At 38.6% G+C, this 15350-nt stretch overlaps 1 protein-coding gene across 5 annotated transcripts; it reads left to right on the forward strand.

The window, feature by feature from the left end:
* Window positions 1–561: 561 nt before the first annotated feature.
* LOC124263201 (ETS-related transcription factor Elf-3-like) lies at window positions 562–13401 on the forward strand. 5 transcript variants are annotated; one of them, XM_046697780.1, is made up of 7 exons: window positions 562–747; window positions 2794–3034; window positions 4716–4784; window positions 5291–5407; window positions 5804–6187; window positions 8829–9018; window positions 10402–13401. In XM_046697780.1, the coding sequence occupies exons 2-7, from the start codon at window positions 2836–2838 to the stop codon at window positions 10574–10576; spliced, it is 1134 nt and encodes a 377-aa protein (XP_046553736.1). In that variant the 5' UTR covers window positions 562–747; window positions 2794–2835; the 3' UTR covers window positions 10577–13401. The 5 variants fall into 5 exon arrangements, with proteins under 5 accessions (XP_046553736.1, XP_046553735.1, XP_046553738.1 ...); XM_046697779.1 differs by having other exon boundaries at window positions 563–747; window positions 5294–5407; window positions 8826–9018; XM_046697778.1 differs by having other exon boundaries at window positions 565–747; window positions 8826–9018.
* Window positions 13402–15350: the final 1949 nt, after the last annotated feature.

The following is a 15350-nucleotide window of genomic DNA, read 5'->3' on the forward strand; positions in this document are numbered from 1 at the left end:
AGTAAACAATAACTTCCAACGCCCAAGTCAAACATAACTATACTTGACAAAAATAGTTAGGGATATACGTAAATTTTGAAATTATGAATAATGATCTATTTATTCATTGACACACTGATAAACTATCAATCATAAAAATACCAATATCCCTAGCATATTTTGTCCAGTATACGTACCTATATAAAGCATTGCAGCATTTCTAAGTTGTAAATTGTTTTAGAAATAAATAATCTGCTTCGTTGATTCTGTTGTGGAAATACCTCATTCGGTAAATATATTGAATGCAGTAACAAGGTTGAAACCCGTGTCACTTATAACTTCGGATCATACAATGTTTATGTCTATGTTTATATGTGGTATAATAGCAGAGCCCATGCCGGTATAATGTCTGTATAATATTTTAAGTGACTTAAGTGGTTATTATTGTAAAACAGATCTCAGATATGTAAACAAAGATTGTATAAACTGCTGTCTCTGGACTCGATTAATACGTGGGCATAGAAAACCCCTGTCTGCAGCCAGGCGTCTCACTGGCTCATGAAACCTCCTCGCCAAGCAAACGATCGGTGACGTGGAGCAAAACGACTGGCTGTATTTCCACTTAAGCGCACATGACTTCCTTCTTTCTAAAAATAGCTATGCGGTGTTTTCCCGTATGGCCTAACGTTAAGTACTGCTCAGTATAATATTCCGTATTTATAAAACAGGGGCGACATCGACTAGACGCTTGCTGTACATTCAGACAAGGTAATGTTGATATTATGTGTAAAAGCGTAGGTTTATTGCTTAAACGTTATCGTATACCTACACCTTGTCGAGATGGGGCTGGCATTTTAAGCTGAAGTTATGAGATCCATCGTTTCTCTTTCGTACCGACACTGTACGTCTTAAACACAAGTTAAAGTTGTAAATGAGTTTTAACCATGCTTGTGTAATATTTACCCGTTGCTTAAAAATGTTGTTTGTCACCTGGTGCCTGAGTTGGTGCAGGATCTGCTCAGCTATTATCGAACACATGTTACCATCAGCATTTCACAATAATCCATGCTTATGCCGGTCGGATTCGTACGAATGTTTTCAGCCGAGAATGTTTTAAATATGAAATTAGGTTTGTCTTTTAAGTCTCACTAACATCCTTAAACGATTGCTAAGAACTTTGTAAAGTCTAAATACTGGCGATACGAATAACAATTAATCCTGATATCATGTTTTCGCGAATTTTTTCGCTGATAAAATATTGTCAAACGCAATGTTTTTGGTGACATTTCAACTGCTCTCCTGACCTCTCTTCAATGATTATTAGCTAGATATATTCTTTCCCTTGTGCATCGGATATTGTTTTGTGTGAATCTCCCTGTTCACTGAACACAGCAAATCCTACTGAGCTGAGCGTGCCCATCCTGTAGGAAACCGCCATAGCTCTAATGTTGCCAGGCATGTCCTTGATGTCAAACGCCACTCATCAATTGCCCTGCAGTAGTGCACCTCTGACCTACATCCTGTTTATACACCGACGTGACATGTCGGAAATAATCAAGAATATTGTCAGTCGTATTTCTAAGGATACTCAATTTCTCGCAATACTTGAGGAAATATATCATGGATTTTCTGCGAACTGTTTAACATAAAAACAGCTGAGATGTTACCATTATCTATTTATCTGGAAATTACCATTTTAATTTATTTCCCTGTCGAAAGGAGACACACATTGGCTATTAATACTTCAATTGTTCTACATGTATGTTGTACTAGAACACTTTTCATCAGTCGAGATTTAGGAGGCTAACGGGCTGGTTGGGTTTTCCAAAGGTAACTTTTGTGATTTCAAACTGGTTGTAATTGTTGACGACCATATGATATGTTGTTTAGTTTTATTATTAAGTCTATGAATAACAACAGCATTTTTTAATCCCCATGCATAGGCTTAGAATCAAATTTGTTTTTGTGTTTACAACAATCCTGCAGTGACTTGTTAAGTTAAAATTTAGACGAGGAAGTTGAAATACAATGAGTTCGTAGCTGCTGACTCGTGACAAGTGATCAGGATATGGGGTGATATTTCACCGAGTTTGTGTTGCTGCAGCTTGTAAACATGTCCCACACACATATGTATATATATGTATCACGCTCTTTACATATCCTCCACAGATGACATCGTCGTGTTTTCCTCGTGGAAAGATTATTTTTAGTGTTCTGCATATCACTATCATGCTTGTTGACATTGCGTATCGTGTGCATCCTGCTCCGATGCCATGGGTTGATGCTCACACGTTCAGGCACTAGCTTGCGTAGTCCAGAAGCAAGTGTTTTCAATAAATAGTCGTTTCTAATCATATCGATCAAAACCGTTGTCGCTCCAGTTGGTGTCAGCTCTTCACATGTGAGGTACACTCGAGTGTGCTCTTTATTTGGTTGCTCAAAAGTGTTTCCATACTTTTCAAAGAGTTTTAGGGTTGAAATATGGCGGACATTTGCATATTTGACGTATTATTTACGCCCTGTGTAACCAGTGAACTGGCTCATTCACTTGTTGATGACCTGTTCAGGATATGCTCACCTTTTCAATCGTTTCCAGACTGCCATGAAGAGACCGAGTGAGTGTCGTTTTACGCCGCTTTTAGCAATATTCCAGCAATATCACGGCGGAAGAAACCAGAAATGGGCTTCATACATTGTACCCATCTGGGAAACGACCCCGGGTCTTCGGCGTGACGAGCGAACGCTTTAACCACTACGCTACCCCACTGCCCCGACCGCCACTAACATTGTCTGACTATATGTAATGTGTTACAGATTGACGGTCAGATCGTCACTACTGAGTCAAGCGTCAAGTACATGGATAACAACCCAGTCAAAACAGAATCAGTGTCGGATTTAGGTACATATACACCACCAGTAAGAATGGAAGTCACACATACCAACCCCCAGTTCCACATGCTGCCAACAGTGCCTCACGTCACGCAGCTAATACCAGTGACGTCACACCTTCCACAAAAACCTGAGCCGTCCACGAGTCTGTCCCAAGGAGAACTAGGTAATGCTTGTGCAAAAGTTTTCAAAATAATATTCTGGTTTTCTGCTTCTTTAGCCTACAAATATCCTAGGGACCGTTCATAATTTATAGCTGTGGGTGTGTGGTGTGTGTATGGTGTGTGTGTGATGATGATTCTTATGGAGAAGCATGTACGATGCTAAATGACCCCTTTAAGGTTTATGTACAAAGTAAGTGACCCTGACTCTGCATATCATGTCCCAAATGTAATGACCCCCTCAAAGTACTTTTGTACAAAACTGATTATCCTGCCCCCCTACCTCCCCAGTAAAATATGGGTGACCACCCATTCAAACCATCATCACCCATCCTAGCCATAAATTATGAACGGTCCCTCGCCTAACGCTTCATGACTTTTCTATTGTTTGCGCTGATATGTCATGATTTAATAAGTATTTGACGAATACGGACAACATATAAAGTTGTAAAAATTATACATCGCTTAATACATTGTTTGTTGATTCCATTGTATTCCTCCATCATATAACACTTTGTGTCTGAGATCGGGGTCTGAAATGTAAAGTGCTTCGTTTCAGTTTTTGTCTCTTGACATACATTCGAAATTAACGAGTAAAGGGAGGCGTGTGTTCTATGTCTGTCTGTTTCGGTAATAAAAGACTTCCTGGGGATTGCAAATGCTATGGCAACGGTCAGTGTTAGGTGCCAATGCGGGACTCAAAGTCAAAGTGAAGTCAAAAGATGTTTATTGTATGAAACCGAGAACAAAAAGTTAAGCGCCAGCCTCTTTCAAAACTAAGATGTGAAGCTGTGGAAATGTTAGGCTAAAATAATCGGGAAGACCAATCCATATTTAGAGAAGGTTCATCTGGTAACTGATTTAGGGATATCATTAACATTTGTATTTACAATTAAAGGAAATATTGTTAAAGATACGATGGCACTGATTTTTAAAGCAAGCTATAATTCACTTTTCAAAAGACCTTTTTGAGGAAAACAAAATGCATGTTGTCCAAAAGCGCATACATCCTGTTTAAAGTAAAAGATAATTTCCATATTGGTTTTGTTTTTAAACTAAAAGTATTAAACCAAATTATGATATTTTTTTTTCTGAAACATTTCCTATGAGACAACCTATATTGACAAAATATACTGGGTGGCGCTTAACGTTTTATTCACAGTATACATGAAAGTTACCGTGATAAAGCAATATTTTGGATGTTTACATATATATATATATATTAAGGGTATACAATTCGTTTATAAGAAGATCTCTTATTGCTAATGCATGCTTTATATACAAAGATAATTGAACAAGAATATTTTCATTATTAGTTTATAGCAAAGATATATATGCATACAGGGGTTGTTTTGGTAGAAAATGGTCTGGTATATATTTCTGTCTTAATTCGTGATAACACGAACAAAGGGGTTACAGATGACAAGTTTGATGCAATCCCCCCCCATTATACACAGTTACTTCCCTTATGATCCTACGGGTTTGTGTGTGTCAAGGACACGCTTCGTTATGATGCATGTCTGCTTGCATCAGCCCAAAGTAGCAGTCTGCATCTCTGACCGCTATACTTCCGGGTTGCCCCTACAGCAGACACATCGTGTTACAAATGATGTAGTGTGAAGCCACACTCTTAACTCTTTACGTACGCGCTTGATCTGATTGTCTCCCCTTACTGTGTGCTTGCAGATTTCTTGGTGTCCTGCTTAACCCAAATCGCCTGTTTCCCAATCGGATATGGTACAGAGCATATAGAAAGTATGTAACATAGATTATATCAAACATAATATTATGTCAAAATAGGGTTGACAAATGATGTTGACCACTGTATATTTAGATAAAATAATCATTTGGGAAATGTCAAGTCGATGCTAATACAAATATTTTATATAACATTCTTCAGGTGGTTTTACGTTTAATGTATGAAAGATGTTTAAACTTAATTTTAATTAAGTGCTAGATACACTAATCTTTGTATCTGAAATGACATAAATTATTCTGAACTGTACCAGTATATACAGGATGATCAACAGGCAGAGCCCCCATGAATGTAATAATATATACTGACAGTGTCTCGTGTGTGCGCTCATTAAACTGGGTCTGTGCCATCTCTGCTAACGGGACAGCGCGTCACACATATTCATTTCGGCCTTCATCATAACAATTGAAAAAGATATATGATAAAGGCAATCTTAAGTTTTCCTGAGGTTAAAATTTAAAGGCATTTATAACATCCAATATTTACTGTGATGTGATTTTGTCAGCAGCTGGAAATATTCCCTTATTCGAAGAGCTGATCGACAGCTCAGACACAGCACCAAGACCTGACAACTCAAAGAGATTAAACACTGGAACAGGGGAGACAACTGCAGCGTTTACTGGTAAGTGTCATTCATCGAATCATGGAGATGGAAAGATAACTAAATAGAAACAACAACAAAATCACAACTACCACCACCACCAAAACTACCCCCCTTTAAAAAAATAACAAAACAAACAAAACCAAAAAACCCCAGAAAAAAACAAACAACAACAACAACAACAACAGAAAACAACTACAAACAAACAAACAAATAAACAAATCCAAAAACACTTATATGACAAATGCGATTTTTTCAAACTTATGGGGTAGAGACTGACTATGTTAAGGCAAATATGAAGATCAACGTATTGTAACGTTTAATTATCAGAATACATGTTGGCATTTTATAGTGCAGTGCTTTTGCAGTGCTTTTGATTATTCGTTTGTATCCACGTGTCCAACTCTATTTTCAAAGCTAGCACCAGTGACATGGAGACGGCAGCAAAATTTGTCCAAGACCTTCTGCGCAACCCCCAGATTGAAACTTGTCACTCACCTTCTCGGCGTCAAGGTCATGATTTCACGCAGAGAAGGCAGCCAGGATTCCAAATGCCATCTTCACCAATGGGTCAAGGTCATCAACCTGGACGTCAAAGCCCACAATTTGAAGGTCAAATCTCTCCATACGGAGGTCAAAGCCCTCCTTTCTCTGGTCAAGGGTCACAGTCAGCGACGGAGTTCTACTTTCCCATTATGGAGAATCCAGACCACCTCTCCTCTCCTCCAATGCTCATGGATATGGGATATCAGCAAGGTCAAGGTCAAAGCTACGTGCAGGATCCTGGAGCAACGTCTCAAGGTGATTAATTTTACTGTTTTCTCAATAATTCTTTTTAGGGCGCTATTTCTTCTTCCACGACGACCTTTAGTAGCTGTTGGCCTGATTAGGGTGACGCCCAAACACCCGAGTAGCACACATATTTTCAGCTTCCGAATGTCCTGTAGAAGAAATGTCCATGTGACGCTCAGCAAGTTTACTGTACTCGACAACTACTCTCTAAATAAACTAAACGAAACTGTACCCCTTGATCAATCGAAAGAGTGTATTTTAAATAAACTAAACGAAACTGTACACCTTGACCAATCGGAAGAGTGTATTTTAGTGCCCTTTTGCATAGATTCATTGAAGCAATCAGTCCTAGATCGCTTGCTTATCTTACATTAATTAAGGAGATTTCTGACATGACCAGAGGTTTATCCCTGTGGAGTGGGTAAAGGGAAGTAACCCGCGGAGATCCATTGTGGAGCTGTATGACTGAATCAATTGTATGACTAAATAGGATATGTTCGTTGTCACCCGATCATTCATAGCTTATAGTGTAATGTACGGTTTGTGTGAGCTAAGCCTCGTGCACAGGGTATATACCCTTCGAGATTGGTTGACAGTTTAAAATGTAAGCTTTTAATGCATACTTATTTTACAAACATTCATACGGAAGTATCAAAGTAGAAACGAGGAATGGTATTTCTATTTCTAAATGTAGAAGAGTACCATATAACAAACAATTTGAAATTGACAAAAACACACCGCAGAACGTTTAACAGTGTGCCAGCTATTACAATACGACGAATTCATTAAGGGGGCGTAACTCCTGTACACCAATAATATACATTTAGAATATACGGTACTTGAAGCGTACGTACAATCTCCACGTTGAAATTTAGCGTGTTCGCGTGAAATGCCAAATGTTGACCCGTGTTTGCCCGCAGTCAGAACATACACATTACATCCTGAAGAGGGCATGAATTTTTAAAATTCCACTTTCGTTATTTATACAAATTTTGCAAAACCGTTATCTTAGGATTAATGTGTTCGTGTTAGCCTTAAAACATAAAAAAAACCCATAAACATAAACTTGAGACGCAGTTGACATAAATTTGGGTCAGTTGGTCTCAGTATACAATTGCACACTTAAAAGGGATGAATAATATATGTATGTCTTTTGTGTTTGTGTGTGCGTGTGTGTATGTGTGCGCGTGCGTCCAAAGTGACCGGGGTCAGAAATCTATGTATAGGAGCCAACGATCTGTTTAACAGTTACGTTTAACAGCACTGTGAACTTTATATTTCAATAAATGTATTTTACTTCGTCCTCATTGGCCACGACTGGTCCATTCGGCACCATTGGATTGTCGGTGTTTACATTACGTATTTATAAATACAATTGTTAACTCATTTATAAAGGACCTTACGCACCAGGAAACGTTGCACGTGTATCATTGGCAGTTTAGATTGGCCAGTGATCAGGAATTATAATTGAAAAATTCTTCCTCTGCTGGCTACGTGTTGCTTCACCTGTAATTACATGTCACGTGGTCTTGTGCTCACGTGGCCAAGCCGCACATTTGTTTACATTTCAACTGGGAATCGTGACTGAGGTGACCTAAATACAGATTCTATAAATAAATCTGAGTTTTCCAACTAACAATGAAATAGCACCGATAAAAGTGACGGGAGTTCCCCTACTGGCCAAACGGGCCAATCAAAATCCTCTTTTCGTTTGCTCAACGGTGATTAGCTACGAGCCCAGTTTAGGTGTCCACAGTGAGTGAACTGGGCCGGTGTGTATGGAGCGGAACGACTTACATTCTTCTCAACAGTAGTGCACAATTATGTATTGTGACACCGTCCCAGGGGCCTCTGGGGGAATACACATGTTATATGTGAATATCTCGTTACACACAGGACTGGTAGCAAGACAGCCTACCGTATTACACTGCCTCATTGGTTGTAATGGTGAGAACTGACTGACTGAGTTTGGTTTTACGCCGCTTTTAGCAATATTCCAGCAACATCACGGCGGGGGACACCAGAAATGGGCTTCACACATTGTGCCCATGTGGGGATTCGAACCCGGGTCTTCGGCGTTACGAGCCAACGCTCTAACCATTAGGCTACCCCACCGCCCTAATGGTGAGAACGTTTGCTTGGAGAGCAGAACACTTATAGTTCGATCCTCGGCTCCTTTACACCCAAATATGTTAGGAAACGGTACTTGTTTCCCTCGTCGGGGAAAAACCATAATAAATGATCGAGGGATCAAACAAGTTATCAAGTCCAGTTTAAATGTCTTTATGCTGGGAATCCCGCTGGCAACTTTAGGTCACCATTAGCCTCTGTTTGTAAGGGGCCACAAAACGAATCGGATGGTCAGTGCTGGTTGATTCCTCGTCATCGAGGTTTATGTGGCTGGATGCTGATGTTAGTAATGGCGGGTCATATACTTCGTCGTATTGCCTCGATTACGGTGTTAAACAGGAAACCAAACCGCGAAAAAAACCCAAACAAAAACAATCAAATAAAATCCAAACAAGCAAAACAACAACACTAAATGCACATATAAATGCTATTGTATTGTGTTTTCTATGCTAGTGTAGATGCCGTTTACTGACTGTTCGTTTATCTCCCGCTTTACCAGACTATGTGTTTATTTCAGAAGGTCAGCCTCGGCTGTGGAAGTTCATCCTTGACCTTTTGGAAGACTCACGTTACAACCCCTCCCATATCGTTTGGGTCAACCGCCAGGAAGGCATCTTTCGGCTCATAGACCCTCCCAGACTAGCGGAGCTCTGGGGCCACGTTAAGGGGAACAAGAGTATGAACTACGAGAAGCTTAGCAGAGGGTTGAGGTGAGTACCAAAATGCATTTTTTTCAAATTTGATATTTGTTTCCTACAGCATGGGTGGCCAAATGGTTTATTGCGTGGTTTGCTGTTTCTATTAAGTCCCGTGGTCGCACAAGGATCCGCTAGTAAAGGTGTACTCACAATCAAATGTTGCTCGGTTATGCGGCGAGGAAGAAAGGCGAGGGTGGCCAACATGTTTATGACGCAGTTCGCTTTCGAGTTCCTTAATCGCGACAGGACCCAGTCATTCAACGTGTATACTCAAAACCCTTTTTCGTGCGCTTGTGCGGCGAGCGACATGAATGTTAATGCCACATCATCTCCAAGAATATTTAAAGGAACGTTACACTTATATTACATCGAATACGGTAGATACATTAAACATGTCCTCAGTCGCTTAAAACACGTCACTGTGCAACAAAAGACAGAGACGTTTACCCACATATCAAAATCTGTGTAGTGTCTGGCGTTTTCTGTCTGTAACCCCTTACGTTACAAATCAAATGAATTGTAAATCGCGACAACCGAGCCATTTGTAAATATTTGTTTTATAGCTGTTATCCGCGGCATTTACCACCACGTAGAAAACATCGATTGTAAGGGTTTAAAACACGATGAAATATGTAACGCCAACGTGACACATGTCATGATTCAGTTTAATCTAAGTAGCAGTGATTGTCAGACGTGCAAATATCATAAATCAAGTACTGGAGTCAAACAAGTTTGTTTTTTAATGTTTTGGGAATCTGCACCATTGTTCTCTGTATCTAATAACGTTACTTCTCTTTTCTCTCAGTGTCCTCAACATTTCCTACAGTTCCACTTTATATCTGATTCATTTCACTATTCTACGCTCTTCCATGTACCCTACCCCGGAACAGCACTTGAACAAAGGTTGAAGTCCGGGTCAACCAATTTCTCCAATAATTAAGCTTCTGTGCAGCATCAATGATATGGATGGTTGTAAGTCATTGTGCATGCCTTCATACATCAAGAAATGAAGTATGAAATAAGCCAGAGAAAGGACGACAACACAGATTTCATTTGGCTTAAGAGGGGAAAAAGCGTTGACAATTATAATTATGAATAGATTACTGATACCTAAATTCTCATATCATGTCTTTCATACACCATGTCTCTTGTGTCTTACATGTCTTGTATGTCTCACATGCTTCTTATGTCTCCAGTATCTCACATGCTTCTTATGTCTCCAGTATCTCACATGCTTCTTATGTCTCCAGTATCTCACATGCTTCTTATGTCTCCAGTATCTCACATGCTTCTTATGTCTCCAGTATCTCACTTGCTTCTTATGTCTCCAGTATCTCACGTTCTCCTCATGTCTTCCATGTCTCACATGTGTCATACTGTTCTTTTTTGTTGCAGGTACTATTATACACACAACGTCCTGGAACACGTTCCAGGGAAGCTGGTTTACAAGTTCGGCCCGGGGGCACAGGTGTGGCAATACCTCTCCCAGCCGTCGATGACCATGTACTCTAGAACAGTATCCAGCACGGTGACGTCACAGTCCCATTACCCTCCCCATACGTCATATTAGATGACGTCATTTATGTATGACCGATACTTTAACTCGAAAGTCATCTAGTCAAACATTCATTGCAAACATGCGTTCTGTAAGCACCAAGATACGGCTGCTTACAGATCACATGTCAGTCTTCTAGACTTTGCACATCCCGGATGCACGTTTAAGACATGCATCATTCGGTTACGGGTACTATTTTTCTGTATGTTTTTGGGTTCTGTCAAAGGTGTCCCTTGGCATTCAGAAAAAGTGCCAACATGGCTGTACTATTCCGCCATGCCAGTGTGAACCGGTTCAGTGACGTGATATCTACACTGTCGTGTGTACGGTTTTACACGAGTAGGAACGGGCCGAGTTGTATATAGTATATCTGTGAGGTATACTTATTCGGACTGAGCCTGCTTGCTACAAGAGAAATAATCAGTTAGATTTTTTCATGTATCCTCTATGAGGACTTAACAACATAATTTCATGTGCAAACTGGGTTCTATGAAACAACCAACTTGACAGTTTACGGAGATAACTCAACACCTTAAAGTCGTAACAGTGTATCTCGGCTGTAAAGGTAGTAATCGAACGAAACATCCAGATCGCTGCTTATTCCCCAACGAAACTGTTATCCTGCTACTTAGTGACGTCATGCTATTGTGAAGTGGCCACGTCATGATTTATATCAGATCTGCCAGCCTTTGATTGTCGTTCGATAGCACCCTTTAAAAGAAGTTCACGTCAAGGTGACGTTAAACAATCCGGAGATACATAATGAGTTTAAACGACTTTGAGGTAATGAGGTATTATCATGGCTGTCGTAATATCTTTAAATACAGTTTTGAAATGATATCAAAATTACTCTCCACTAGTATACGGTACTGGTGTTTTCGGTCATATACTCACTATCGCTGAAGGAACAGTCATATTATATTTGTTATGAAATCAACATCTTCAGAAAATCCCGTTATTCATGGTGTGTAAACTACAGTCACCATTCTAATTTGAGTACGTTTGGTTCTTTGGTTAATGTTTCATAGTACCCATTAACTCACAACGCTCTGCGGCCATAACAAATAAATTACGCTTAAAATGAAAGTTTTCTTTTCATCGAAGATCATTCTTCATGTAAATTATTCAAAATCAAGGGCGCATCACTCTGTTTACTATGATGTTATACCTTTTTCTTAACATGGCTGCTGACACCAGCTAAGCACCACAAAAATTCACATGGTGAATAAACTTTACTTTTTCCAAATTGTTATGTCTAATTATATCTGCCCACCTTCTCATGTTGATAATAACGAAGTATAAGGTAGTTTCTTGTTGTGGCCTATGCGAGCAAATGCATTTACGCTTTGTTCACTTGCTGTAAAATATATGGCATATCTGTGTCAAAATTGTATAAATTATTTCAAGTTTTTGTTTTGAGTATGATGATAAACCTTGCCTCCTTGTTTTGCTAGAATTAGACTGCTGTCATGTGGAGGTTGGTGTCATGTATTGGTCAACATACAGTCCGGGATGCTCAATGCCCATCCTATTGAATCATTGGTATATTTGTTTTGTTCAATGCCCATCCTATTGAATCATTGGTATATTTGTTTTGTTCAATGCCCATCCTATTGAATCATTGGTATATTTGTTTTGTTCAATGCCCATCCTATTGAATCATTGGTATATTTGTTTTGTTCAATGCCCATCCTATTGAATCATTGGTATATTTGTTTTGTTCAATGCCCATCCTATTGAATCATTGGTATATTTGTTTTGCTCAATGCCCATCCTATTGAATCATTGGTATATTTGTTTTTTTCCCTTTATTTCGTGGTGCTTACGGAGTTTCAGACCAAACGGGCTGTCACTCTGGATAAATCAGGGGAAGATCACCATTTCTGACGGAACGTGTCCATTGTTTTACTTGAAAGGCAAGATACGTCGAATACATTTAAGGATATAACGAAGGATGATTTTTTCCTAAGCGGTAGACCAGAGCACAAAATATTCCACTATCTCAATCATCCATGCATATCTCATCAATAAACTACATCATTGGGATAATTGTTAATAATGAAATCTTCTGAAACGTTTCATGAAAGTATGTTATATTCTTATATACTGTTCTGTTAGAATCACACCTGTCGATATGTACATTTCACCCTTTGACAGTCATGCGTATTGCAGTTATTCAATTTTGAGTAATCCATCAATATAAATAGAATGAAATAGATCAATAATCTTATCACAATTTGGTTAAAATGAACAGTTTGTACTAGAAATATAATAAGAGAATCGTGATGTTTAAAATGATTTCGATACAGTTTATAACAAGACGGAAAGAGATTTAGATTAGTCAAACAAACGAATGGTGTGCCATCACATAGATTATGTATTGGTCAAGTTGGAGGTGTACAGCCTTGGTTATGATGACCACTGTCCAGCCAGTCTTCAGAGTAGATCAAAGAGTTCATAAGAGTAATAAACGTCACAAAAGAGTCCCGTGATCCTTACAAACTGCCTCTTTACGCCCGAGCTGTCAACTATGATTGAACATATACATTAACAATTCATTACCGGCATAGCAAAGGCGAGACTTATGATCGCCTTCACGTCATAGTAGGACAAGCAGGGAGTGAGTATTGCCCCTTGGCTACTTCCACTATCGGCAGTCAATCACTCATGAATCGCAAACCTTCGATTGTGTAGATGTTGTTGAGAGGATGACTGTATGATTTGTAAATAATTCTTGTTACAGTTGTGTTTTTCGTTTTGATAAATATTCCCACGATGTGCCTGCATTTATGTTCACTGATATGGTCTGGTGGTTATGTACATTATTGATCAATCTATTATTGATCAATCTACGAACTTTGACCTCAAAGGTGTACGTTTTTTTATTATTTGATCTTTGATAATCAGAATACGACATGACGTGATGTTATATTATGACTGATTGATTGATTATGATATTGACTGATAATTTATTTTTAATAAAATCTGTGAATATGCTTTGACTCTTTCACGTCCTTATTTGTGAATGCTGCTCTTTGTAGTTATAGTGTTACGCTAGTAGTTTAAGTTATTTATAGTTCCAGAGGACTCATCACCACCATAATCATCATCATCATCATCATCATCATCATCATCAGTAGTGGTGGTGATGGTAGTAGTAGTAGTAGTAGTAGTAGTAGTAGTAGTAGTAGTAGTAGTAGTAGTAGTAGTAGTAGTAGTAGTAGAACAAACCTAACGAAACTGGAATGATTGTGTACTTCCGTGAAGAAAAAGAGAGGGGTTAGATAGCTTCCCGGTTACACCCCAGTATACGCCCAAGGCATATTCTTGGATAATGATCTGGATTATATTGGAGATATAGTGGTAACTATTCCTTCGTCAGTCATAACGTAAAAGTAAATATGATCAATGTTGTTTGTACTGGCTGGCCGGTACTTGAATACTTGAAACTGTGTTCTCTACATAAATGAGTATTTGTAAACCTCGCGATGGGTTGAGGCTTTTCCTGTCACTGCAGTACTTCACACAGTGCTTCCCCAACTGTTATGTTTGAAATCATGTCTTATCCTGTATATTTTGCTTTCTTTTAAGGATATGACAATTGAATGAATACAATACAGTCTGTGTGTTTTGGCAATAAAATTGAATTCAGAATATTCACGCGTATGTTACTAAAATACTGTAAATCACTTGCTTAATTGTCAAAACTTAATTGCAACTGAAAGTTCTACCTAAAGTAAATCAGAACTACAGATAACATTTTGGGTCGTTGAGTTATGTACTCGCTTTTGTTAATCGCAATTGGGTATCATAAGTTTCCTCTGAGAAAGCAAATACATTGTACCCACCTCACATAAACTCAATTTGGTATTTTGCCATTTTCCATTAATTAATCGTTAATATAAGAAACGATAAGAAAGACTGCAAGTTGCCAAGTTCATGTGCTGAAATAGAACCTCTCAATATGCCTCAGTTATTCTATCCATCCTGAGTAACTTCCATCACATTTTGTGTACGCACGTAAGATCATATTTATTGAGTATTTGCAAAAATCCAAGCGTACTTGTACGCACTAGGCTTAATAGGAATTGAGTTTTCACATATATATTTGCGTACTTTACGCGGATACGCAGCTTATCTGTATCTCTGGTAAATCCAATCACAATTTAGTGTATCTTAGCTATTTGACAGATCTACTTTACGTATATTTAATTTATGTTGACAGGAAGCTTTAGGGAATGTTTATGGTGCTTACAGACCCGTTAAAACACGTGGAGTTGTGAAAAAGTGGTTTCGTGCAATATTTTTTAATATTGTATTTGATTGTGGTATATTCCCTGAAAGCTGGTTAACAGGCGTTATTAAACCGATATATAAAAGGAAATGAAAACCAAGAAATCCAGAAAATTACCGCCCAATTACTCTATTAAGCTGCTTTGGCAAACTTTTTACGTCATTATTAAGTAATCGACTAAAATTATGTTTAGAAAATAATGATATTTTATCAGAGGCTCAGGCCGGCTTTAGAAAAGGTTATTCTACAGTCGATCACATCTTCATTTCGTTTAACCTTTCAGAACTTCTAAAATGCCGAAAAAAGAAACTTTACTGTGCATTTGTGGATTTCCCAAAAGCCTTTGATAACGTTTGGCGCGTGGGCCGTTGGCAAAAGCTTCTGGCAAATAACATTTCTGGTAAATGTTTCCGAGTTATACACAACATGTATAGAAATATAAAATCTTGTATATTATGTAGAGATGGTTTTACGGACTTCTTTCCCTGTCGATCT

Source organism: Haliotis rubra, unplaced genomic scaffold (assembly GCF_003918875.1).
Source record: "Haliotis rubra isolate DU_JTF1 unplaced genomic scaffold, ASM391887v1 Scf870, whole genome shotgun sequence".
NCBI lineage: Eukaryota > Metazoa > Mollusca > Gastropoda > Lepetellida > Haliotidae > Haliotis > Haliotis rubra.